We start from the raw sequence: 26952 nt of genomic DNA, 5'->3' as shown, positions 1-26952 counted from the left end.
TTCAAGTATTCTAGCTACTGTTTTGCTTACGCTATTATGACCTCCGTAAGCGCTAGCATGACATTCCGACATTATAGAGTCATATTCAAACTCACTAACACATCTCCTAAGTATTCCATCGCCGCATGTTTTGAACAGAAATGGATCTTCCCAAAAATATCTCTTAACCTCTGAAAAGAATTTCTTCTTTTGCTGAGAATTCAGTCCATCTGGCACAACATGTGCAACTAAGTAATTTGCTATATCCGCATACCATGGAGCTATGACACTTTGTACTTGCATGAGATGTTCATCGGGAAAATCATCTTGAATGCCTAATGTTTCACCGATGGGACCGTTTTCATCCTCAAGTCTTGATAGATGATCGACGATAAGGTTTTCAACTCCCTTTTTATCTTTAATCTCTATGTCAAATTCTTGCAATAATAAAACCCATCTAATAAGACGCGGTTTTGCATCTTTTTTAGCAAATAAATATCGTAAAGCTGCATGATCTGTATAAATGATGACTTTAGATCCTAACAAGTAAGATTGAAACTTATCACATGCAAAAACTCCTGCTAACATTTCTTTTTCAGTTGTGGTGTAATTTAACTGTGCACCGGACAATATGTGACTCGCATAATATATAACATGAAGTTTCTTATCCTTCCTTTGACCTAATACACATCCTACAGCTAAGTCACTCGCATCACACATAATTTTGAAAGGTAGATTCCAATTGGGTTTCGATATTATAGGTGTACTGACTAAAGTCGTTTTCAAAGTATTGAAAGCTTGTAAACAATCCTCATTAAAATCAAAAGTTGAATCTTTCATAAGCAAATTAGTAAGTGGTTTGGAGATTACAGAAAAGTTCTTTATAAACCTTCTGTAAAAACCTGCATGACCTAAAAATGATCTTACTCCCTTAACAGTGGTTGGTGGGGGTAATTTTTCTATAACTGAAGTCTTTGCTCTGTCCACTTCTAAACCTTTTTCAGATATCTTATGACCTAAAACAATTCATTCGTCTACCATGAAATGACATTTTTCCCAATTTAATACTAAATTCGTTTCCTCACATCTAGACAACACTTTATCTAAGTTCTGTAAACATGCATTGAAAGAATCTCCATAAACTGAAAAATCATCCATGAAAACTTCCATTATATCTTCAATGAAGTCATTAAATATTGCTGTCATACATCGTTGAAATGTTGCTGGTGCATTACATAGACCAAAAGGCATTCTCCTATATGCAAATGTTCCGTAAGGACACGTGAATGTTGTTTTGTCTTGGTCATCCGGATAAATGTAAATTTGAAAGCATCCGGAATAACCGTCTAGGAAACAATAAAATGCATGACCGGTTATCCTTTCGATCATTTGATCAATGAAAGGTAGAGGAAAATGATCTTTCCTAGTTGCTTTGTTTAGGTTCCTATAGTCTATACAAACCCTCCAGTCGGTGGTGGTTCGTGTAGGTATCAATTCACCTTCATCATTTTCTTACAACAGTTATGCCTCCTTTTTTAGGTACACAATGGATTGGACTAACTCATTCACTATCCGAGATCGAATAAATGATTCCATTGTCGAGAAGTTTAGTAATCTCATTTTTTACTACTTCTTTCATGTTTGGATTTAAGCGTCTTTGCCTATCCGCTTTAGGTGGCTTATCCTCTTCTAAGTAAATTCTATGCATTACGATACTAGGATTAATTCCTTTTAAGTCCGAAATTTGCCATCCCATACTTCCTATCCTATTTTTAACAATTTCTTTCAACTTTTCTTCTTGATCATTTGTTAATTTGTTAGAAATAATTATAGGTAGAGAATCGCCTTCGCCTAAGAAAGCGTACCTCAAATGACTGGGTAACTCTTTAAGTTCTAATTTAGGGGGTGTTACAATCGAAGGCGGAACAGGTCCATCTTCTCGAATCAAAGGCTCTGGGTCCTTATCATCTAATTCTTCACCTATTATAGGTTCAATTATTTCTTCACTTTGAATAACGTCATTGCCACATTCCTCGACTAAATCAAGTTTCATACAAGTGAATTCCTCCATAGGGTATTTCATCGCTTTGTTCATATTAAACTCGATCTTATCTTCTCCTATCCTTAAAACTACCTTCCCTTCCGACACATCTACTAGAGCGCGTCCCGTGTTCATAAACGGTCTACCACTATAAGAAAAACGGTAATTAGCAACCAAAAATCTGGTTGCTAAATCGGTCTCTAATACTGTTTAGCAACCAGAATTGCAAATTTAGCAACCAAACTGAATCGGTTGGTAATTGCAAGGTTGCTAAAACTTTGATACCATATAAGGCTTCTTGGTTGCAACGTTTGCAACCACCATTTTGGTAGCTAATATGGTGGCAAAGTTAGAAACCGATTATTTGCAACCATATGTCGGTTGTAAATCAATGAACAATTTTGTAGATCTATGATGGTTACAAATTAACAATTGGTCACAAATAATCCAGTTGCTAAATTTTGTGACGGATCAATTGCCTAGCAAAAAATATACCATGATCAGACTTTTTATCGCCAGCAAAAATTTATGGGCAACTTTGTATATTCATATTTCTACAATTTTACTAAACTAACATTATATAACCATTTAAGAAATTCAATAATAAAACAGAAATATAAATTAAATAAAACTTATTAATAAGTAATAATTGAAGTTATACATTGGTTCAAAAAAAACAGTTATACATAAACTAAACTAAATATAAATAATTGTTGCTTGTATCCATACAAGGTATTGAGAAATCAGTCTCCTGGGTAAGGCACATGATCTGCCTGAGGATGCATATTCATCATGCATGATTTGGGAAGCATAACGGTTGAATTTTCTCACCTGAACGAAAACCAAATGAACAAAAAAAAGACAAAATTAGAGGGTCCAGAGTTATAGGATTTGTAATTAGATACAATTTTCCGAACTACAAAATTTTTAAAACTCCTCATAAGTGCACTCTGGTTTTTATGCAGTGAATTTAAGTGTTATATGAATTTTTTCTCTTAATACGTACATCATAAAGTGTATCAACAATCTTCATTGGACCGGTAAAATTAGAGGATCGGAGTAGCTGTATTCAACATCAAGAGGGTCACAAGAGCAGTGCCATCTACCTGAACTCAACCCAAGGAAGAATGCAAAACAGTAGAATAAGTAACATTAGGAACATTTTTTTGGGTTAGCAATCGAAATATCAGTCACTAAGTAGGTGATTGGTAAAGATTGACAAGTGGTTTTTAATGCACGAATCATAAAGTTCAGCAAACATCTAATTGTTTTGACCAAAAAAATTAACATGGTCAATATTATAGTAAAAACATCTAGGCCTGTAGATGCATTTTTCTAAAATGGATGTGAATTCCTGTGACATCATATATCCTGGACATACATCAAGTTCAAAGTATGAAATTTAATAACATATTTGTTCACACATTGAGTAACAAGTCATTAAATCTAATGATTGATCAACATCAAATATTCTCAAATTCGGGAAAACATTTCAAGCAATATAAATGATGAAATTATGATCATCGATCAATAGCAAATATTCTCAGATGAGACATCATTATAGTTCAAAAGGCCAGTCAGTTTTAACTTGCCTTAATGATAACTAAATAAGCTTCCAGTGGTTGTGTTCCATTAATCCTAACAATATTGCTATAATGCTAGGCTAGAAATATCAATAAATAATAATACATAAATGGAAATCTCTGCTAAATAGCTAGTCAAAATCCTTTTTGGTCATTAAGTAAAATAGAAACATAGCCCTGTTTGTGAATTTAAAAACTATAAAATGCCCCCTGCAACTTGTTTAGTGTTCAATTAACTCATGTTTAGTCATTCATATGAATTTAAATATCATCACTTGCTCCACTTTTAAATAGGAGAAGGTGTTGTTAAGAATATCATTCCAAACATAACTAATTTGCAACTGTCTGCTAGATTGAAAAACGAGAAAAAGAAACTCTATAAACAAGGCAAGGCAAAAGCAGCTGTCTGCCAGATTGAAAAACAAGAAAAAGAAACTCTCGCTATCAACCAAATAGTAAATAGCTAAAGCGAATATAGTAGTGTATCAACTGAAAATGTACCTTTCCCGAACCAGTAATGGCACTTCCACAAATATCACAACCAGTGAGTGCCAATGGTATACAAGCCGCCTTCAGAAATAAATCCTTATCAGCCAGTAAGCAAAGAAGAAATGCAGCATGTTTCATAAGAAAATAGAATTGGAGGCAATATTGAAACTTGTATAGGAGTAGGCTTAGCATAACCTAAAGCCTCACAGGCCCGAAGCAAAGGGCGAGACAAATTGAGCTCCATAAAGGAATTCGCATGGAAAGAAGTCCCTTCTGACGGTGCGAAAAACGGTTTGCTTTCATTAACATTACTCGCCTCATAATCATCCTCTTCTGGTTTGTAATCTTCCTGCAAAATTAAGAAAAAAAATAATAATAACAAAAACTCTGATTATGAAATCTTCGCAACCTAGGAACGCAGATTATGAACCCAAAATCAGAAACAATTATCTATTAACCCCACAATCAAAAACAATTATCTATTAACCCAAAAAACATAACTAATTTGCAGGTAACAGCAAAAGCACAATGAAAACAACTTACCATAGACGAAACTAAAAACACTTCAAACAAAATGAATGCTTCAATGCCAACATCAAACACTTCAAGTGCTAATACAGCTTATTTAAAATACCAAAAACCCTATAAATAAGCAATTAAGAGTCAATGAAAGGGACAAAATAAGAGCTAGACTGATACTGACATCCCTCATAGCTTCCATTAAAGAGAATGAGAAGCTCTAGAACTCGGAAAAACGATTGACTATCCAAATCAGCTAATTTACGGTAAGAAACAGAATCAAGCCGAGAGACTCACCAATTTCAATAAAAAAAAATAAAAACTTACCAATTTTCAGCTGTTGTGTCCAACCACGATCGACTAATAGGTTCTTCTAGTTAAGGAGCACTGGTTGCACATATCCTTCTAATTTCCATAGACATTGCAATTAAATGAAGCTAGGTTCCCATGAGGAGCACAACCCTTATAACAGGTTGGGGTTTGAGATACCCAAAAAGGGCTCGTCGGAGGATGACCAGATGGTCGGTTAAAAAGTTACCCGTGTTTCAAAAGGGGATAAATGGGAGAGATCTGGATAGTTCGAAACTCATCAAAGGGAGAAAAGCTTCAGAAGCGGAAGCCATCGTCGACGATTTGAAGAATCACCATTGTTGAAGGGATCAAATCGCAACTGCAAGTGGGAAGAATAAGAGGCAGCAACTCAAAGTTAGGTTTTTAGATTTGAGAGGGGGAAGAAGTCGATCTCGAGGAAAAAGAGAGAGCGGCGGAAACAAGTGGGAGAGAGAAGTTAGGTTTCTATATTAGATGATTTAGGTTTCAATCTCAAACCGTCCGATCAGACCAATGGTCAAGATTTAATCATGTTAGTGAAAATATCATTTTGCCCCTTTTTCTATTATATAAATTACAATTTTTTACACTTGAACTTTGATATGTTTACACTTTGATATCTCAAATTTAGGGATAAGGTGTAAAAATACATGTAACGTCTAAAATGGTTCGAGACCCCTAACCTTGGCAACCGAGAGAAATTTTACCCCTAATATTTGTAAGTTATGTCAATTTTAGGACATTATTATAAATTACATACATTTTCTTCATTATTCTACAACAATTGTATATCAATTGGTTCTAAAAAAAGATTTCATATTTTTTGTGATTTAATAATAGAATTGGAGTTTAATATTTATAAATTCGACGAAATATTTTTTTGTCCATCTCTTAGAAAAGACAGTATATTTTTTTAATTTTTTTTATGTCTAATCATATGTTTATGAATTGTTACTAATAAATGATAAAATGACGTACACTTGAAGTGTAAATAATAAGATTCATCACCGACAAGACAATTTGATGAATTATTTATCAAATTGACCCAACTTGTCAACTTTATAGGTAAATTTGATCTTCATTACCAATGTTAGGGGTAAAATTGAACCATTTTGGACGATATGGTAAAATTGCTCATGGATGTCAGCGTTAAGCGTATTTTTGCATCTTATCCCCTCAAATTTAATTTTTCACTTAAAAACTATTACTTTAAATATTAAAATACCATTTTATATTTTTCTTTTGCTTAAAAATATATCGCCGACATCTCTTTCTCTCTCCTTTCTTTCTTATTTAATTTTAGTCAAAATGTAATTCAAATATCCAACTATATATTATATATAAAAGTCCCTAAAAATTTGCAACCACAAAATATATTTTGAGACCATTCGGTTGCAAAGTTTGCAACCACAAGAGCTTTGAAATCGTGTTCAAGTCTCAAAGGTATTTCACAAATGAGATTCTCAACTTTGCAACCGCAGCATGTGCTTTGCAACCACCTCGGTTGCAACATTGCAACCGATTTCCCTTTGGTTGCAAATATCGGTCTCTAATTACAGTTTTTCTTGTAGTGTACCGAAAATTAAAGGGCAATTTACATCATATGCAAAGTCTAATATAACAAAATCGGTAGGAAAAATAAATTTATCGACTTTGACTAAAACATCTTCAATTATACCATATGGTCTCTTAGTGGTTTGATTCGCTAATTGCAAAACCATATTGGTACGTTTGATATCTTCTTCTAAACCTAACTTGTTAAAAATAGACAACGGCATTAAGTTTATACTTGCTCCTAAATCACAAAGACAACTTGGGAATTCAATGTCTCCCAACTTACACGGAATAGTAAAACATCCGGGATCTTTGAGTTTAGTGGGTAAATTACTTGACACGATTGAACTACAATCTTCAGTTAACGAAATGGATGAAATTCCTTCCCAACTGATTTTCTTTGAAATTAAATCCTTTAAAAACTTACCATAGTTAGGAATTTGCGTGATTGCATCCATAAACGTTAAATTGATGTGCAAATTTTTAAGTTTATCCAAAAACGTTAGAAGTTGTTTGTCATAGTCCTTATTTCGGACTTTGTGCGGAAAAGGTGGTTTGGGTACAAAAGTTTTGGTACTTGTGTCATATGGTGAACTATTTGTGTTTAAGATATCTTCTTTGGATTTTGATAAATCAGTTCCTAGTAATGTTGCATCTTTGGGCATTTCCGGCCCTTGATAATTTTTCCCTGAACGAAGAGTGATAGCCTTCACCTGCTCTTTCAGATTTTCTTCCGTATGGCTGGGAAGACTTCCCTCTTTTCGAGATGGAATTGATTTAGCAAGTTGACCAATTTGAACCTCCAAATTATGGATGCTAGATGAGTGGTTTTTAATAAGCTGATCGAATTTATTTTCGATCCATTTAAAATCATCGTCGTGATTACTTATTTTTCCACTGATAGCATCTATAAACTTGTCGATTTTAGAAGATAAAGTGCTAATCGTATCTCTTGACTGATTTTGATAACTAGTGGTACGATTTTGATTAGCACTTGCATTATTGTTATTGTTATCTTTCCAGTTAAAGTTAGGATGATTTCTCCATCCAGAATTATAAGTAGCAGAATAAGGATTGTTAGTTTGGTTTTGCCCTAGGACAAAATTTACCTGTTCTATCTCACTCATGTTTTCGTAATCCACGTCCGTTTGGATTGGATTACCATTGGTATCGTGTGGTGCCATAAACTTATCAATTTTGTGCGATAAAGCAGAAAATTGGGCTTGTAACATCGCGACTGGATCAAGTTCCACTATACCTTTAACTGATGGTGTGGTTGAGGATGATGGTTTTGTCACCGGTATATGTCCACGTTCCGCGGGCCACATACTGCTGTTGATTGCCATTTCCTCCAAAAGTTCTCTCGCTTGGGCTGATGTTTTCTTCATAAATAGCCCTCCCGACATAGCATCTAATGAACCCCTAGTTGTAGGATTTAGTCCATTGTAAAATGTTTGCATTAAAAGTTCAGCGGGTAATTGGTGGTGTGGGCATAAATGTTGAAGTTCTTTAAAACGTTCCCAAGTCTCATAAAGAGTATCATTATCATTTTGAGAAAAAGATGTTAACTCTTTTATGACTCTTGAGGTTTTTGCTAAAGGAAAATATTTTGATAAAAATGCTTGGGCTAATTGTTCCCAAGTGGCAAAAGTTGCGGCTGGCATAGAAGTTAACCATTCTTTGGCTATATCCTTCAAAGTGAAAGGAAAGAGGCGAAGTTTGATTGCTTCTACAGTCACATCTGGGATTTTAAAAGTGTCACAAATTTCAAGGAAATTTGTTAAGTGGGTGTTAGGATTTTCGTTAGGTAACCCATAAATGTTACATTATTTTGCAACATATTAAGCAAAGCTGGCTTAATTTCAAATTGGTTTGCGGTGATTCTGGGTCTAACGATACTATTGGTCACACCGGCCACACCTGGCCTAGCGTAATCCATAAGTGTTGGTGGGTCTGCCATTTTTTCTGGCTCGGTATTTGTCTTTACTGGGGTTTTGTTTTTGTTTTTCTTGTTTTTCTTGTTCTTCCTAATGGTTTTCTCAATTTCTGGGTCTATAGGGTCTGGTACAATGCCTGAACTTCGAGAACTGCGCATGAACCTGAAATCTTGCACGAACCGAAACTACCTACAAAACAGAATTTGAAAAATAAATAAATCAGTAAATTAGAATTAATAAAAGTTAAAATAAGTATGTTTAAACCTAAATTCGAAATAAAACACGAAAAATCTAAAATTTTGTCAAAAATTTTGGCGTTCCCCGGCAACGGCGCCAAAAACTTGTTGAGCGATTTCCGCAAGTGCACGGTATACGCTTGTAGTAATAAAAGATATCGAACCCACAGGGAACGCTTTTTAACTAAAACCTTATTTGATTCAGTTTTATTCACGTCTTTAGGTTTAACAAAAGAAATTCGTTTAATTGATTGAATTGGTTCGGATAAATTAGGATTAGATAAGAATATTATATTGAGTTTAGAGAACAATTCCGTCTTGAGATTTTGATTACAAGACAGATACTTCCGTAATTGGAATAAATAGAAGGTATAAAACTTATTTTCATAAAGCAAAGAAAACAACTTTAACTTTGGTAAGATTATGGACATGTAATAATATAGGAATTTATTTAATTAAATGGCTTTGAACCGTAGAAATCTCTCTGGTTCGGAGTAGATTTCTACCTTAATCAAATTAGTATTTTATATCTGATAAGCCGCGATCAGCGATCATATCATCCATAAAAATTAAATCTGTCAAGTGTTCAACAAAGTTCTTATATGAATAAGATGGAATAGAACGTTTTAATAAAAACACTAATTTATCATTTTAAAAATCATTTTGTCAGAACAATATCAAAATAACAACAGAAAGAATGTATTGAATAAAATAAATATATCATTAATGAAATGTGAATCTTCACAAGTTAACAGAGAAGTAGAAACATGGAGAGCATTGCGACGAAAACTTTGAGATCCGGTTTGTCAATCTTTCCCTCAAACTCCGTAGGTTTGTCAGACCCTATACGCTTCAGCCGTTAATTCTTCTCGCTGAATCTTCGGAATAGAGACTGGTCAGTCCATTACCAGAATGAAAACTTGTCTCTGATCTACCTTAGAAACTAAACTAATACTGTGTTTATAACTAATCTAATAACAACTTGTGTACATCAAGTTTGTTTACAGAAATGAAATCTAACTTTCTGATTCTTTTCTGAATAAGAAACTCAACATAATAACTCTCTTCTCTAACTTTTCTAACTTAACCAACTACTTAAATTTCTGAAATGGATCACTTATTTATAGTTGTTGAAGGGTTGTAAATGATGGTCGTGTCCGTTGGTGAAGGGTCGCTTTTATCCAAACGAACAGACGCGTTTCTCGGATTAAAACATGTGAAATATGTGCAGAATGCTTCGCTGTCGCGACTGAGATTCTGAAAATCTCAGTCGCGACAAGGGGTGCAGGGGCGAGTTGAAATTGCATTTTTTTCCGTGACGCCTTTCGTAAGTCGCGACTGAGATTATGAAAATCTCAGTCGCGACAGGGACTTGTCTCCCCGTCTCTCGACTGCTTCTTGTCCTCCTTGAGTGTTCTTCTGACTGATACGTATTTTTGGTACGTTTTTTAGGTTTTTCCTCCATTTTAGCTCCGTTTTAGCTCCGTTTTGGATTTAACCAAATAATTAAGTACCTTGCATCAAAGAAGTAAATAAATACGTAAAAGTATTCAAATGAATATAATTAGCACGATTTCAATGTAAATTTAACGTATTTATATATGATATTTTAGGTATATTTTGGGCTTAACAATTAACAATGTTATCAAGCTTTATAACCATGCGTGGCTGATGTGTTAGATTTAAAAACTAGATAAATTATTGTTATTGATTATTCGTGTTACACGTTTAACGATTGGAAATATTCAAAATAACATCTTGAATCAGTTCATATTTAAATTTTATTGTAATTTATAGAGAGATTGATTAGATTTATATTTATTCATAGCATGTACACAATATTATTATTTTATTGAAATCATATTTCACGTATATATAGAAAAATGAATTTTAATAAAAAATAACTTAAACATTCCGACTTGGAGCTGTGATTAGGAAGGAGTACGATTATTTCTATGCGTTATTTAGTGCACAAAATCCATTCCGAGTTGAGCCAAGGATAGCAGAAGCTATTGCTTTACGAGAAAGCATGATTTGGGTGAGAGGACAAGGGTTGCGGAATGTTAGCTTTGAGGTCGACCCGAAAGTCGTGGTGGATGATTTACATTCCAAGGCGAGACATATAACCGAGTATGGAGACTTGATCCAAGAGTGTCGAAGTTTACTAAACAACCGAGTAGATTATAAGGTTGAATTTGTCCTTCGGTTAGCTAACCGGGTTGCTCACGCTATTACACGCAACGCTAGGTCACACGTTAACACATTCGTTTCATTTATTTTGCCACATTGGCTTACCGATTTGTTATGTAAGGATATTGAGGATTAATAAAGTGTTATTTCTGTAAAAAAACATTTTTTTAAATGTACATAATTTAAATATGAAAATATTTCATTTATAGTATATTTATTATTATTATATATATTTTTTTTGAAATAAGATAGCTTCCATTAAATTAAACTAGAGTCAATACAAATGATTGGTACAAAATAACTTAGCAAAGAAAAATCATGGAAAAAACTAATATTGAAACATGCATACCATACAATAGCGTGAGTTGCACTATTCGCTAGTATAGTAACAAAAATCACAGAATAATCCGGACATCAATCAAAATCTTCCTAATATCCTCAATCACATCCCTACCTCAAAATGGTCCATAGATGACGATACAATCATGTCCGTAATTAATTTAGTATCAGACTCAAATTGAATATTAAAGTGGCCTAACGAACAACACTATTGCATTGCCTGTCTGATTGGCAACACTTTAGCTAATGGAGTAGACACCTGTCCTTGACCATAACAGTTGAAACAAGCCAAAAACGACCCAACACTATTCCGTAACACCCTTCCAGCTCCAAATTGCCCCGTCCCATTGAAGATGGAAACATCCACATTACACTTCTCCCTACCCATAGACGGTGCCTGCCAGCGAACCACATTAACAACAACAATACTGCTTTGCTATCTTGAACCTGGTCTAGCTTCTCTCCACCCAAGAACAACATGCTCTGCTTTCCTAACAACGTTGATCACATCATCCCTTACCATATATAGAACCAATTTAATCATAAAATCATTAAAATAAACGTTTTAGGTTTCATATATTTTAAGACCTTAAATTTTTATAATTAAAAACAAAATCAATACATAGATAACTCAAAATAATAATTTACTATATAATAAATATTAATATTAAAAAAACAAATATTAATTTTACCAAGATCTGGAAACTTCGCACCCAGAGGTTTGGAAGACGATCTAGGCCTTAAAAGTGCCCTACCGTATTAGAAGCTTCCTGTGGCTAGGTGTTAAAAACAGGTTGCTTACTAATTCTGATAGGAAAAGGAGGCATTTGGTGGAGTCTGGAGCGTGTGGCATGTGCAGAGGCCATGAAGAAACTTTGTGCCATGCTCTCAGAGACTGTGCAAAGAGTAAAGAGATGTGGAGGAAAGTTCTCCCTACAAATGTGCTGTCTACTTTTTTATCCCACTCTGAGCTTGATTGGTTTATGGATGGGGTTAATGGAAAATTTATGGCTGATTTAGAGCATGGTGTTCTCTTATTTGTGGTTGTCTGCCATCAGATTTGGAAATAGAGGAATGCGGAGATTTTTGGAGGAGATACGGTTGTTATTCCCAATGTTGTTGATTTCTTTTCCAAAAAGATTTGCACCTTGGTTGATAGCTTCATGGAGGATTCCTTGGCTAGGGCTATTCAGAGGAAAGAAGTCCATCTCCTAGGATGGTGTAGGCCTAGTAAAGGTGTGGTTAAGCTAAACACTGATGGCTCTTGTCTAAAGGATGGGAGAATTGCTGCGGGAGGTAGGGCTGGGCGCGAATCATGGAGATACTGGACCGGACCGAATATCCGAGGAAAAAACTCCGGAATTGGACCGGACCGTTGACATTTTTTGGAGAACCGAATTGGATTGGACCGTTGACTTTTCGTCAAAGAACTGGACCGAACTGGACCGAAATTTCTCCAGAACCGGACCGATAACCGGATTGGATTGGATTGGATTGGATTGGACCGAACTGAAATAACCAAAAGTTTAGCAATAATAAATTTATATTTCATACATTAACTTTAAATAGAATCTCGTGCTTCTTTTATCCATTCTCTCTGCTTCGATTTTTTTCTAGGGTTCTATCTCCTCCACTGCACTCCATCGCCGCTACTACCTCGCACACCGCTGCTACCACATCGCACGCGCCACCTCCACCTTGCACACCGCCACCTCCACCTTTTACTGATCTAAACTCTGGTAAGTTTTCTAAACTCTTGACTTTTATATTTCAATTTCTAAACTCTGTGTTGTGTACCATCCACTACCATGTTCTAGAAATTCAATTATTAGCCGGAAAATGGATTTTTCAGGCATCATTACAAATCCTATTAGATTAGGGAGGATAAGTATCTGTTAAATATAATTAAAGTGTTCAAAGCTCAATGAGCTAATAAGATTGTGGGTCTGTTTATGTGTCAATCAGTCGAGCTCTTATCAACATAGACATATAAAAGACTATTGTTTTGTTGTTAATGAATCAAGATTGGTTGAAAACTTCAACTCAAGCTTTCAAGCATGAAGAAGAAGTTGAAGATCTTGAAGCTATTGAAAAAGTAATATTTACTTAGTAATTATATTTCATAGTTTTATTTTAATTAAATGTTTATGAATACTAACTGTATAAATGTTATTTAATTTGTAGAAATTAGTTCTGATCCAGAAATTGCATTATCTCTTTTATCCATATTTCAATTGGATATTTAAGGTTTTTTTTAACCGAATCAAATACACTTCGCTAAACATATTTTTTTCCTTTTACTTTTTACTAGTATGTTGATTAATTTTATTGAAGTGAAAGCTAATTAATTTAACATTTGTTGATTCACTAATATGGTAAATTTTATATGTTTAGGTTGATTTTTGGCTTTTACTGCCTTTGCTTTGGAAAACAAGGAATTTGTTGTGTTAAGAAGATTCAATTACAAATTGGGACGATGATTAGAGAGATTTTGCTAGTGAAGTGTTGTCTTTTTTGAATTAAAGGTTGTTTGTTTTTATGGATTTGTTATTTTGTAACTTTGATTTTGTGGGTTTTTTTAGCCTTGTTGTCTACCGTAACTTTTAATACTTTGATTTTGTGGGTTTTTTTAGCCTTGTTGTGTACTGTAACTTTTAATGAATGTTGTTTACTTCCTAGAAAAATATCATTTATTTCAAGTTATGTAAGATAATAAAATTTTATATTTTATTATCTTGTAAATTAATGAATGTTGTCTACTATTGGTTATTTTTCCGAATCACCGAAAAATTATATTGGATTGGACCGGAACCGAATCCCCGACTCCCCGAACTGGTCTGGACTGAAATTTTGGGGCAATTCAATTCTGGAGATTTATTCTTTCAATCCAATCCTGGAGATTTCCTTTTATTAATCTCCGAATTTCAATCCAATACTGGAGATTCATGAATCCCCGACTTGGACCGAACTGTGCCCAGCCCTAGCGGGAGGGGTTCTGAGAGATGATGGTGGTGGTTGGATTTCTGGTTTCTCTCAGAATTTGGGCATGGGTTCGTCCTATTCTGCAGAGCTTTGGGGGATTTTGTATGGCCTTAGGCTAGCTAAAAATCTGGGGGTGAAGAAACTTCTTGTGGAATCTGATAACCTTGAAGGTGTCAGAATGATATCAGAGAATAATGCTATTAGCTTGAATAGTCAAAATTTAATCAAATGTATTAGAAGGATTTGCTCTTCCTTTGATTTTCTTAGCTTCGGCCACATTTATAGGGAGCAAAATCAGGTAGCGGACCGTCTCGCGGCGGAAGGTCACACTATGATGTTGGGTCTCTCAACCTTTTCTTCTCCTCCGGTGTTCATTTCGTCCCTGCTCTTGGATGACTTGGTGGGGGTCAGCTTTCCCAGGCTGATCCCGGATTAAGCGGTTTTGTTTGTTTGTTTTTTCTTTCCTATCCTATCAAAAAAAACAAATATTAACATTTAATTAAAAAATTTAATTGGTGTATACGCAAAAAATAAAAATTTAATTTATGTAATTATTGTAAATTATTTAACATTTTACTTGTTATAATTTTTACAAGGATAAATAATTTATTAGTCTTCTAGTTTTTACCTAACACACTGTTTAGTCCCCCTATTTTAAAAAACACATTTTAAGGTCCCTATCTTTTACCAATATTAACCTTGTGGTCATTTTATCTATTTTTTTACATTTTTAACCGAACATATCTTAGCTTTTAGGACAACCACAGTAAAATACAAGTTGACCATGTTACTCTGTTATTCTATATATGTCTATTTATGCTAAAATATAATGGTTATAAGTCTAAAAAAACTAGATAAAAGGACCAAAGGGTTAATATTGATAAAAGCTAGGGACTTTATAATGTGTTTTTCAAAATAGGATGACTAAACAGTGTGTTAGGTAAAAACTAGGGGACTAATAAATTATTTACCCTTTTTACAATAAACATAAACAAGCAAAGTAAAAAGGTAAATACACTGCAGCCAAAATCCCTAACTAGAAAATGGAGACCGCAGATGATCGGAAAATGGAGTCGGCGGAATTAGGAAGGAGAATTTCTGTAGCAATTCGGCGGATGATGGAGGCGTCAATAGTCGATGAGAAAGTACTCGATTCGTGCTTGAAGGAGATAGCCCTTGCTCTATTCCAAACCGATGTGCAGTTCAAGCTCGTCCGCGACCTGCAAAACAATGTCAAGAATAGAGTTGAAAATGATTGCTCTGCTGCTGAATACGACAAGCAGAACATTCTTCATGTAATTCTACTCTCTTCGTTCGATATGTTTATTTTTAACAAATCAGTAAATGAATAACGCTAGGGTTTTTGTCGTTTTGCAGGCAATTTTTGATGAGCTCTGTAAAATCTTGGACCCGGGAAAGCCATCGTTTTCTTTGGTGAAAAGGCAAACTCGTATAGTTATGTTTGTTGGTTTACAAGGTATACATGTTTTTTACTTAATTATGATTTTGTTACTGTTTCATGCTCTTTCACACTGTTCAAAACCAAGGCGGCCTCGGCATTGAGAATTTCGTCCGATTTTTTTTTTTACCCAATGAGTCCATCTAGCCATAGTTCTCAAATCCAGATTTGACTAGTGAATCCTATCCTAATCCACATTTTGTGAATCATGACTCTTGAATGGAAATCCACGACTAGTGAATGGAATCATAAGATTCATTTCAAGTTTATAATATTATAAAAAATAACTTGAACTCAATAAGATTCATTTCAAATTTATAATATTATAAAATTAACTTGAACTCAAAATATTATCTAATATTAGTAAAAAAATGCAATTCTAATGTAAAAAAAAATCATATCAATCAAGTACTTACAATTCAAATCTAATGCAAATACAATCCTAATAAAACTAATTCACAAATCGGACTCTGTTTAATAACTCAGTGGAGATGGAGAGTTTGAGCTTGTGATTTTTTTTTTTGCCTTATTGTCACTTGATAACGATGGAATGAAACTAGTTTGAGTTTGGATTTAGTAGTTAGTGTTGTTGAAGTTTTTGATGAACAGTGATGAAGATCTGACTCGAAATAGTGCTGAATTGAATTGAATTTTTGAATCGCGAATCATAAGATTCTGTTACAATTTAGATTCATCCTATAGATTCGACGCGAAATATAGCTGAATTGAATCGATTTATACGATTCGAATCATGAATCGTAAGATTCTAGCCTTTCTTTTTTGTCCCTGGCGATTTTTAGCCGCATGGGCTCCGTCTCGACGCCGCCTAGACTGCTTAGCCTAGACTACGATGAACAAAAACATTTTTTTATTGTGAATTTATTTTTTTTGCATTATTATAATTCACGTATTGTTATTGAAATGTTGATTTGTGCTTATTTTTAAAGATACATGGTACAAATATACGTCTATATTAAATAATTTTATATTATTATTTTTAGATAGTATAATACATATTTTTAATTGAATTTATATAACAATTTGTTGATTAACAAGTAAAACATACAAAATTACAAATCTAATTAATCCCTGATTAATCCTAGAGGGTCCGGTCTGCCCGACTAGCGTCAAACGTCTTTACAACCTTGCTGTTTCATGCTCTTTCATAATTCATACCAATTCGTTGTTATTCACTTCAGGGACTGGGAAAACTAGAGCTTGTACTCAATTTGCAAACTATTACAAGAAGAAAGATTTTGTTACTGCTATAGTCTCAGCAGATACTTTCAGAGCCACTAATTTCGATCAGTTGATGCAGAATACAATGGCCGCAACCGTTCCACTCTATGGGAGGTACTTAGCCATCAACACTTCACTTCATTCAGCTTTTCGTTTGCCACAAAATAAAAGCACAATGGAACATATTATATACAATTCATGCAATTTTATTATCGCCTCTGCAGTTTTATGCAATCAGATCCGGTGGCAAAAAACGCCCTTAGAGGAATCAATTGGTTTTACAAACTTTCTAATGATATTAAACGTCCTTATGATCTTATAATAATCGACACAAGTGAACGTCATACCCAAGTTTCTTCACTTATTGAAGAAATGAATAAAGTTTCCGAGGCAACGGTATTCTATTATTCTCTAGTTGATTTATGATTATTTATAAGCATTATGGTCAGCTAATATTCACTTTCTCCCAGAAACCAGATCTTGTCATATTTGTTGTAGATAGTGATATTGGTCTAGCTGCATTTCATCAAGTTCAATCATTTAACCAAAATGTCAAAGTTGGAGCTGTGATAATGAGTAGAGTGAATCATGATCACAAGGGTGGTGAAGCTCTTAGCGCGTATGTTCTCATCATTGGAAAATGTTCTTAGTACTGCTTTCCAAAGTATTAATGTCTATTGTTTTTCTTCTGTTAACCTTTTGAATTTCATGTGCAGCATAGCTGCAGCAAAAACTCCTGTTATGTTTGTTGGAAGAGGAGAATGTTTAGAGGAGTTTGAAGTCTTTGACATCAAACCTTTTGTCAGTCGCCTCTTAGGTATTTGGCCGAATCTTTTTGCATTTCCCAATTTTTTTTTGTTGATGTTTGTTTGACATAGAAGGTGGTTACTTGATACTAAAGCTTCATTTGCAATATGTATTTGCTTAATGATTGTCCTCAAATTAGGCTTGGGGGAAATCCTTGTATTCAAAGAGGATGTTCATGTGGATCATCGGTCTGGAATTCTTACAAACTATACATTGAGGATTTATCATATGATTATCCACAGCTCTAATGAGGTTATTATCTTGTTGCTAAATTCAACTATAGCTCTAATGTATTAGCATACTTGGTCATGTAGATGTAAGAATAGAAAATTATGAAATATTCGCAATTGGTAATCAACTTAAAGCATTGGCTTTTCAATAATTCGATTCCTGATTTGTTGAGAGATTTATGTTGGATCTTAGGAGAGTAATTTACCATTCATGATTTGCTTTTAAATTATCTTTGTAAGGCGCGCCTTTGGCGCATGCCGCAGGCCTTAGCGCCGTGACACCCCCATGGCGTGGCGCAAACGCCGCTGGCGTGAGCCATTTTGCGCCAAGAGGCAGTTAACAAAAGCGCACCAAGGCGCGCCTTGGTGACATAGGGGCAGTTTTATGTTTTTTTGGACAGTAACGTATCTGGAACAAGTGTTCCGAGGGTCCCAAATGAGAACAAAAAAAAAAAAGAGAGAGAGATTATACGTTTGAATTAATTAGAAGAGGAAGAGACGGTTAGAAGAGGAAGCGACAAAGACTTATTATAAGAGGAATAAGTTTAATAGAACAAAACACAGAAAATGAATTCAAACAGAAACAAAGCAGCTAAGGGGAATTCAAATTCAACAGGAGTGATGAATTTGAAGAGTTTTGATTATGAGTAGAACTTAGGGTTTAGTATTCAACTTTAGCTTTCCAACATGGTGTTTATTTTGCATTTTAAAATTTATCTATGCTTAAGAGTATTATCATGATTCAGTATTCATTGCGTTTTTATGTTAGTTTTATGCATTATGACAGCCTTAATATTGGTAATGTTGTTGCCACTTAGTTAGATTTGAAAAAGGTTGGAATATGTTGCTTCGTGATGATGAAGGCGAACAAATTATGTTAGTCGAGTTCTTTTAGGCCTTCATTAATGTTAGAGAAGTTTTTTTCTTCTTCCAACATAGTGTCCTAATTTATTATTTCCTTTCAATACCTATATATATATACATACATAATTTATATTGCAAGTATGAATTTCCTTAATATCAAATAATTAATAGCATAATATATATTCTGGAAACTGTTTGAGCAACCAACTTTAACTTCTCATCCTTCCGCAGAGAACGTTTGCTTTTGGTAGTCTCCTTTACGGACGTAAGTGCAATTTGGAGTACAAGAGGAAAGATCGCTTGCGTAAATTACACATTCTGAATTCAATGCAAAATGAAGGCAAGTTAATTAATACTTTTATTTTAATCAATTATTCCTATTTTGGTAGAATTGCCTGCCAGTTTTGTTCATAAATTGTCATACTCAGTTGCTGAGTCTGCGTTTCAGATCTGGATGCTCGTGTTGAAAACCTTCTGACTTGTTCCTTTATTTTGAGGATTGCAAAGAGGTCAGGTTACGACGTTAGAGTAGTACTCTTCCTCATGGAAGACCACAAGATGAAGGTTGAGTTGGCTGAACGATTGGATCGTACTCGCTATCCTTTGTCTGGGATTTTTGAAAAAATTATACCAGGGGTAATAGTGGGTAGACGGTACGTACATATATATAATTAGTCACTGCATTCTTGAGTCATTGAATTTATATGGTTGTCTCAAAACGATGACTAAACTTCAATTTGTCTCAATAAAATCATTCAACTTTGAGTTCGGTCTCAATTAGGTTATTCCGGCGATTTCAGTGCATCAGAATGATTAGATGTATGACACGTCAACTCAAATATTTGATAGAAATGACACGTGGAAGCCACATGTTGGTTATTTTTATGGAAAAAAACTCGATTTTTTTTATAAAATAACTGACACGTGACGGCCAGGTGGTGCATACATGGATGCCACATGTTGTTTCAGTTAGAGCTCTGAGTTGACTCATGCTGACGTGTCACTCATGTTACAAATCACCGGAGCGATTTGATTGAGACAAAACTCAAAGTTGAGTGATTTTATTAATACGAATTGAAGTTGAGTGATCATTTTGACACAACTATGTAAGTTCAGTGGCCGATGGTGCATTTAACCCCTGCATTCTTTATATTGGAAGAATTTTCTGGATTTTTGTATTTACTAGTTGTTGTTCTTCACCAGGGAAATCTCCAAGGATGCTTATCGAGATCCGAGAAGGGTAAATGCTGTCCCATTATGTTGGGACTGGTTAGTGTTTTCTTTTTTTTGTAGTTTTAACTGGTGGTGTTGAATCAGGTTAAATATGAACAGTTTATTGATTTGAGAAAGTGGAAGTGTAGCATTGAAGAGGTGAGTTGTTGATTATGAAACTAATTTGATTGGATGTTTCGTTAGTTAATTTGGTGGAATTGGTTTCAGGAGGAGAAGATGGAACAGGAGATTGTCAAGCTCAGGGCCTTGTATGGCAAACCCTTGGAAGCAAATAGAGAGGTTTAATTAGATTCTGCTGCTGAATTAAGTTATTTTAGAATTGAAGTTTAATCTATGTTGCACGGAAATGGAATTGGAAACGGAAACTAGGAAACGTAATTTCTAAAAAACATAGGAAACAGAAACGTGGGGGAAACGTGCAAATAGTAAAAATAGGGGCATGTTTATAAATGTTAAAAATATAATAATATATTAAAAAAAACAATAACCAAGAACAAGATGAAGAAAGTCTAAGCTCACTCGAAATTTAATAGACGAGTATAGGAGAAAGAAGAGTTAAATGCACCATTGGTCACTGAACTTACATGGTTGTCTCAAAATGGTTACTCAACTTCAATTTTGTCTCAATTAGGTCACTTTGGCGATTTCAGTAATTAAAAAGCATCGAAATGATGACATACGTGACACGTCTGCATGAGTCAACTCAAATCTCTGATTGAATCGGTCAGAGATCTGAGTTGACTCATGTTGATATGTCACTTACGTCATCATTTCGATGCTTTTTAATCATTGAAATCGTCACAGTGACCTAATTGAGACAAAACTCAAAGTTGAGTGATTTTATTGAGACAAATTGAAGTTGAGTGACCATTTTGAGACAACCATGTAAGTTCAGTGACCAATTGTGCATTTAACCCGAGAAAGAAATATAGTTAGGTTTTTTAAATTGAAGGATACAAGAAAGGAATTATTAGTCAAATAGGAACTTTCAATTTTACTAATATTAGATTGAATAGGAATTGCAAAATAGAAAGTTTGAATTTTCGAGAGTTCTAATCGAACTAGGCATAGGAAACTGTTTAAAAAATGAGACTGGTTTCATATTTTGGGTAATTACGGAAACGTGTTTCGTATCATTTTCCGAGAGTTTTCGTTTCCTATATGTATCGTAGAGTTTAATTAAGAATATCTTGCTTGTTTAGGATGGAGAAGGTTCCAAGATGAAAGCGTCTGCTGAGCAACACTAGCCGCAAACTACAATTGAACTTTGACTACATACGGATTTTCAAAAGAGATGTGTCCCATTGTGGTGGGACACCTCCCCGGAAGCTCGTTTAGCAGGGACCCGTAGTGCAACGGGCCGCCCCTTTTATGTGCCCCATTGTCTTGATCTTGTTCACCATTTCAAGTTGGGTAAGGAAATAAGTTGAAATAAGCTCTTGTTAAGCGTCTCATTATTTAGTTTTAGTTTTAGAATAGATGTCAATGTAGTGTTTTCATTTGGGTTTAAATGTTACAATAGAGTTCAACTAATGGGATATTATTATTTATCTACCTATGAAAATGAACCCTCTTTTAAATGTACAAGGGACTAGGACTGTAGCTGAGCCGAGCTTTGGCCTCGTCAGAAAATTGACGAGTTCGTGAGCTGCCTCACGAGTAGGGCTGTCAATTAGTTGGGGATTCCCAATCCCCATTGGAGACCTGCCCTGTTGGGGATGGGGAATCCCCGTTAGGGATCCCCATGGGGCGGGGATGATTTGTATATTGTCCGCGACAGTCAGGGGCGGGGCGGGGATGGTTATAAGTGTCCCATCCCCGTACCCGTTCTCGTCCCCGAATGTCCCCAATAGGGATCCCTGACTAAATACCCTAATATAGAAAAAAAAAAAACTAATATATATATATATATATTATTTTATTTTGGACTTGTTTTTATTTTATGCTTTGAATCTTTGTTTGTAATTGTTTAGTTAATTTTCTATGTCTAGTAGTTTATGATTTTATAGGTCCTGGAATAGTAGTTTATGACTAAAAAAAATTATATACTACAAATTGATGTTTTACAAGAGAAAAGTGAAAAAAAATTTAAAACTAAACGGGGATGGGGATTCCCCGAGGGGATGGTAGCCAAATTTTCCCCATCTGTAATTCGGAGACGGGGATAGGAAATCCCCGATAGATCAATGGTCGGGGATGGTTAATGCAATCCCCGTCCCGTCCCGTTTACAGCCCTACTCACGAGCTGTTTAACGAGCTTTGCTCAAGACCAGCTTGTTAATTCATGAACATTGAACCAAGTTTGTTCATGAATGTGTTCATGAACATTGTAATCGAGTTTGCTCATGAGCTTGTTCATGAACCAATAATAGAACCTGTTCACATACTTTCATCATGGTCAAGCTCGACTCATTTATAAATCAAGTTTTTATCGAGCCGCACACCGAGCTTTTCGGCTCATTTACATCCCTAAGACTACCCATATAATTAACATATATTGTGTTGTGTTTTTCCACTCTTGTTCCACATGCGTCTTATTTTAAGATGCGTATAAGAATCTCCCACATGCAACTTACATTTTTGCAATTGATTACATTTTAAGCAAGTTGAGAAGGCTATCGGAACACCCTGAAAGTTCAGGGGCGGATGATTGTATTAAGCCTTTCAATTTTGTTTCTGCACTATTTAATCCAGATTCTTCAAATCTGTACTGGTGAAATCTGAAATGAAGAAGTTATATTTAGAATAGTTGAAGGTATGTATATTATAACCAAGTTCGTTGGATTCATCTTAGGTAGATACTTCTTAATAAAGCATTCTAGAAGAGTAATATTTTCTCTTAAATATACTATTTGTATTTTGGTGGCTTCAAGTTTTAATGAAATTATATATATATATATTTTTTTATGTAAACATAGCGGTCAAGAAACTCTCTTCTCTTTAATCCAGGTTTAAGGGGGGTTTTCGGCTTTTAGATTAAATAAGTTGGATCTAATGGTGAATGATTAAATTCATTTGGTAATTCAGGGTCTACGTGAATGTGTCTATCATTACATAGATCTTACTAATTGAAAGATCATGAGGTCATTTTAGAAAAAAAAGAAAAAACTCATGAAGTCAATTTTTGGTGGAGTCTGTTTTTCATCGTGGTGTGAAAAACAGGTTCAAACATTATCTACTGTTGCTCTATCACGAATTATGTCATTCAAGTTTCTCTGACTCATTTCTGAATTGTAAACTTTTAATTACTTATGTTCAGTTATATTATTTTTTTTTCTATGAATGAAACAATTATCCGTCTTCTGAAGAAAAAAAATGCTTTAATGAAAACAACTAAATTTGTTGGTTTCTAATGCTGGTTGTTCTAAATTTTTCCAACATTGAGGTATCAGTGAGAGGTAAGTAAAATAATTGGCGATCGATTAGTTTGGTTTGTTATTTAAACATTCTGGTTTTGTTCGATTTTAATTTGGGTTTAATTTAGTAGTCGGTTATTGATTCAGTTAGTGAAATAAATATTGGTGTAATTGATAACCAAATCCAGCTTAATATATAAATATAAAAAATATAAATCTTTACATATATCAACAACTTATAAAAAATAAAGTATAATTTTTTTTAAAAATATAATTTTATCTTTACATATATAAATTTTGAGTTAATGGTTTTTAGTTTCTTCAATTGTAATTTTTGTACGAGTAGATTATTTGAAAATTAACGAAACAAACATATAAAAAAATTGACTTGTATTACTGAATGCTCCCACGTGCTTGCTCTTAGTAATCTCAGAGTGTGCAGTTCAATTAAGGAAATTTTTGTTAGTTGGCACCCTTCGGAGGTAGATTGGGTGAAATTGAATTGTGATGGGCCTGCAAAGGTAACTTGGGTCATGTTTCATCGGGTGGTTAGCTACGAGACTACACATGGAACTGGTTATGTGGCTTTGCAAAGGTAACTCTCTACTTGGAGATAATTGTTAGACTCGTACTATTCTTTGTATTGATGACCAAGCGCCAAATTCCTGAAAAATAAAAATAATTAGAGAAATATTTATATTAATAATGTAATATTTATTTATTAATAAAATTATGTTTTTAAATACTCACTTGTTATTAATTCGCTTATTTTTCAATTTTTGAAATTCGTTTATTTTTCAAATTTTGAATTAATTTGACATAATTTATTATTTAAAAATCAAATATAATATAAATCCTATTTTTTAAACTTTAATATGCAATATTACATTATAATTCACAATTTAGATTATAAGTATTTTGAAATATAATTTACGATAAATTAATAAAATTTGAGATATTAACCTAACTAGTCGACATTTGAATTTTAATTAATAAATCATAATTCAAATTCAAGTAAAATCAATTTTATTCAAAATACGAGAAACATATCTCGAATAAAATTCATAATAGGTTAAAATTGTATATTAATTCTATTAAATCACATTTTGAATATAATTCGTTATTTTTATCGGTTTATATCAAAATATAACAAATTAGTTTTAGTATCACAAATTTCTCCTTAATAAATTGTATTTGAGATAATAACGCATATTCTGAATAATTTATGAATTGTTTAAATTTATTAAAAATTGGTTCGGAAAAATTTCACTTATTTTTTTTTTTTAATATCAACATATTATATAGATGGGCCGGACCAGGTTTGGAAATTACTTTTTTATAGTCCAGTCTGGTCCGAGCTCGGTATAAATATAGGTAGGTTTGATTAGGCTTGGACAAAATAATTATATATGAAGTCCGATTAAATCTGGTACGATACAATCCATGAAGAGATCTAGTTCCAATGATGGACATTCATGATTGGAAACTAAATGAACCTAAATTTTTGTTTGTATATATTATTATCTGTTAGTAGAATGTTTTATGAACTCAAAATAGGGTAAATTATAAAAATGGGTCAAACGGAAGGTCCATTTACTTAACCTATTACATATTTAGACTGATTTTGTGTGACTTTTCCATAATACCCCTAACCTTCCCACTCCCCCCTTACGCGAACGTTCTCTCCCCTCTTCTCTTTGGGTGCGCGAAACAGCTGTTGGCTCCTCCATTAATGATTCCAAGACTTTTGATATTCCTATCTTCCTTTAAATTGCACGAAATCTGCACCATTTCTCAAAATCAAAATGTATTTCTCTTTTTCCTCTCTTCATCTCTTGATTCTGCAACTTCCTAATCCTAGAAAACGAAGTCATGGTTCTTCATCTTCCTGTTCCTGCTCGTTACTTGGTTTCTTTCTTCTTGTTACCATCAAAGAAATGGTTATTCTACATTATTTCCATCGTTTTTCCCAGTTTATCATATTGTTATTGTCGCTTTTAAGGGTGAAAGGCGCGAAAAATATAAGTATCTGCTGTTTCTTTTACGTTTTTCCATGAAATCACTTCGCGTAGTCGATGATTTCACGAAGATCTGCGAAGAGAAAGAGCCTGAAACGTGTGGATCTACTTCGCGAATCGATTAGTTCGCGAAGTCTGCGAGCGAAAAAGTTCATGATTTCACTCACAGACTTCGTGAAAGCATCGATATGCGACGTAGATCGTCACGTTTCAGACCTCGCAAACTTCATGAAAACATCGATTCGCGAAGTAAAATCATCATTTTCCCTGCACATTTATATTCGCATGCTTCGATAATCCTCATTTCGCGAAGCCAAAATCGTCTTTTTCCTTGCCTAACACAATTAATTTTTCTTGAAGGTGGTTGATTACATAACATCCTTTTCTGGAAGGCAGCGTATTGGGCTGCAGGGGAGATGGCTTTCCTTCCTGTGTAGGGAGAAATTTCCCTCAAGATTGGCACATTCACTTTGAAATGATTGGTTAGGAGAGATTGTGCCAATTTTGGTGCGCACCATGGGACACGTCCATCCCAAAACATCTGGACTTCCTGTAGAGCGAGAAATTTCCGTCCAGATTCGTCACGTTGACTTTGAAATGATTTGTTAGGAGTTTATTGTGTCATTCTTGTTATAAATTTTGATAATGTTATGATTTTAATGTTGTTATTGTAATAATATTGTTGTAAATTTTGATAATGTTATGATTTTAATGTTAGAATCCGTTGTTGTTTGACATTTTTTATTATATACCACTTCACGAATTAGCTTCAAAACACAACCAGGCTTTGCATATGCTAATTAAATTCATCAAGTAAACCAAACATTAGCTTCGCAGGCTTCACATATGGTCGAATCTGCGAAGTCAGACGGGATGGAGACAGACGCGCGTAAATATTGAGGGTATTATGGGAAAGTCACACAAAAACAGTCTAGATATGTAGTAGGTTGAGTAAATGAGTTAAATATGTAAATGGGCCTCCCATCTGACCTAGTTTTGTAATTTATTCCTCAAAATGAGTTGGAGACTACATAATTATGATTAAGTATAACTCTCATTTTGACCAGTAAACTAAAACTTTAAAATCAATTAGAATCTTCAATTATCAAAATCATCAGTTAAGTTTTTAAATTAAGAAAAAATCATCAATTGAATTCTTATTTTATCCTAAAATCAGAAACCGTGGCTATTTGACAGGAATTATAACAATTTCTGTATTTGCTCAAAATGAGCTTGGGAAAGAAAGTTTGAAACTGTTCAACCGAATAATTTTTGATGAAGACTTAATTGATTATTTTTGCTTAGGATGATGACTTAATTGATGATTTTTATTTAATTTAAGGACCTGATTGATGATTTTGATAGTTTAAGGTTCTAATTGATTTAGGATCCCAATCGGTATTATGCTAAGATGAAAGATGAGGGTGTGGCAAGTTTTTTTTTTTGGTGGGAAATAAAATAAAATGCAAGGGAGAGAATCCAACGACGTCGTAATATCCAAAACGACAGCACTTGTTACCTCCCCTAACCTAAAGAAACAAATAAAATCCAAACCCTAAAACTCAAA

At 34.1% G+C, this 26952-nt stretch overlaps 1 protein-coding gene, 1 long non-coding RNA gene and 1 other non-coding gene across 3 annotated transcripts; 2 read left to right on the top strand and 1 right to left on the bottom strand.

Moving 5' to 3' along the window:
• Positions 1-2637: 2637 nt before the first annotated feature.
• On the bottom strand, positions 2638-5394 carry LOC136224677 (uncharacterized). Its single transcript, XR_010686556.1, has 4 exons — positions 4939-5394; positions 4105-4441; positions 3027-3126; positions 2638-2851 (listed from the first exon to the last, which is right to left on the bottom strand). It is a non-coding gene; the product is annotated as an uncharacterized lncRNA (long non-coding RNA).
• A 2577-nt stretch (positions 5395-7971) lies between these two features.
• Positions 7972-8078, top strand: LOC136225160 (small nucleolar RNA R71). The gene has a single exon (XR_010686891.1). It is a non-coding gene; the product is annotated as a small nucleolar RNA R71 (small nucleolar RNA).
• Positions 8079-15048: 6970 nt separating this feature from the next.
• LOC136223421 (signal recognition particle subunit SRP54 2-like) lies at positions 15049-21567 on the top strand. The gene is made up of 13 exons (XM_066011387.1): positions 15049-15474; positions 15557-15656; positions 16838-16991; positions 17102-17273; positions 17348-17496; positions 17594-17694; positions 17824-17936; positions 19010-19118; positions 19227-19431; positions 19982-20018; positions 20096-20149; positions 20219-20290; positions 21214-21567. The coding sequence occupies exons 1-13, from the start codon at positions 15223-15225 to the stop codon at positions 21256-21258; spliced, it is 1563 nt and encodes a 520-aa protein (XP_065867459.1). The 5' UTR covers positions 15049-15222; the 3' UTR covers positions 21259-21567.
• The last annotated feature ends 5385 nt before the right edge of the window (positions 21568-26952 follow it).

The sequence above is a fragment of the Euphorbia lathyris genome, chromosome 3 (genome assembly GCF_963576675.1).
Source record: "Euphorbia lathyris chromosome 3, ddEupLath1.1, whole genome shotgun sequence".
Taxonomy (NCBI): Eukaryota; Viridiplantae; Streptophyta; class Magnoliopsida; order Malpighiales; family Euphorbiaceae; genus Euphorbia; species Euphorbia lathyris.
The sequence above is the reverse complement of the archived record's forward strand: the minus strand, read 5'-3'. Positions and strand labels throughout refer to the sequence as shown.

Excerpts from the sequence above, each read along its gene's own strand:
- LOC136223421 (XM_066011387.1), top strand. The coding sequence starts at position 15,223 with ATGGAGACCGCAGATGATCGGAAAATGGAGTCGGCGGAATTAGGAAGG. Across the intron at positions 19,119-19,226 it reads GAATTCAATGCAAAATGAAG|ATCTGGATGCTCGTGTTGAA; the intron begins GCAAGTTAATTA and ends TCTGCGTTTCAG. Across the intron at positions 19,432-19,981 it reads GGGGTAATAGTGGGTAGACG|GGAAATCTCCAAGGATGCTT; the intron begins GTACGTACATAT and ends GTTCTTCACCAG.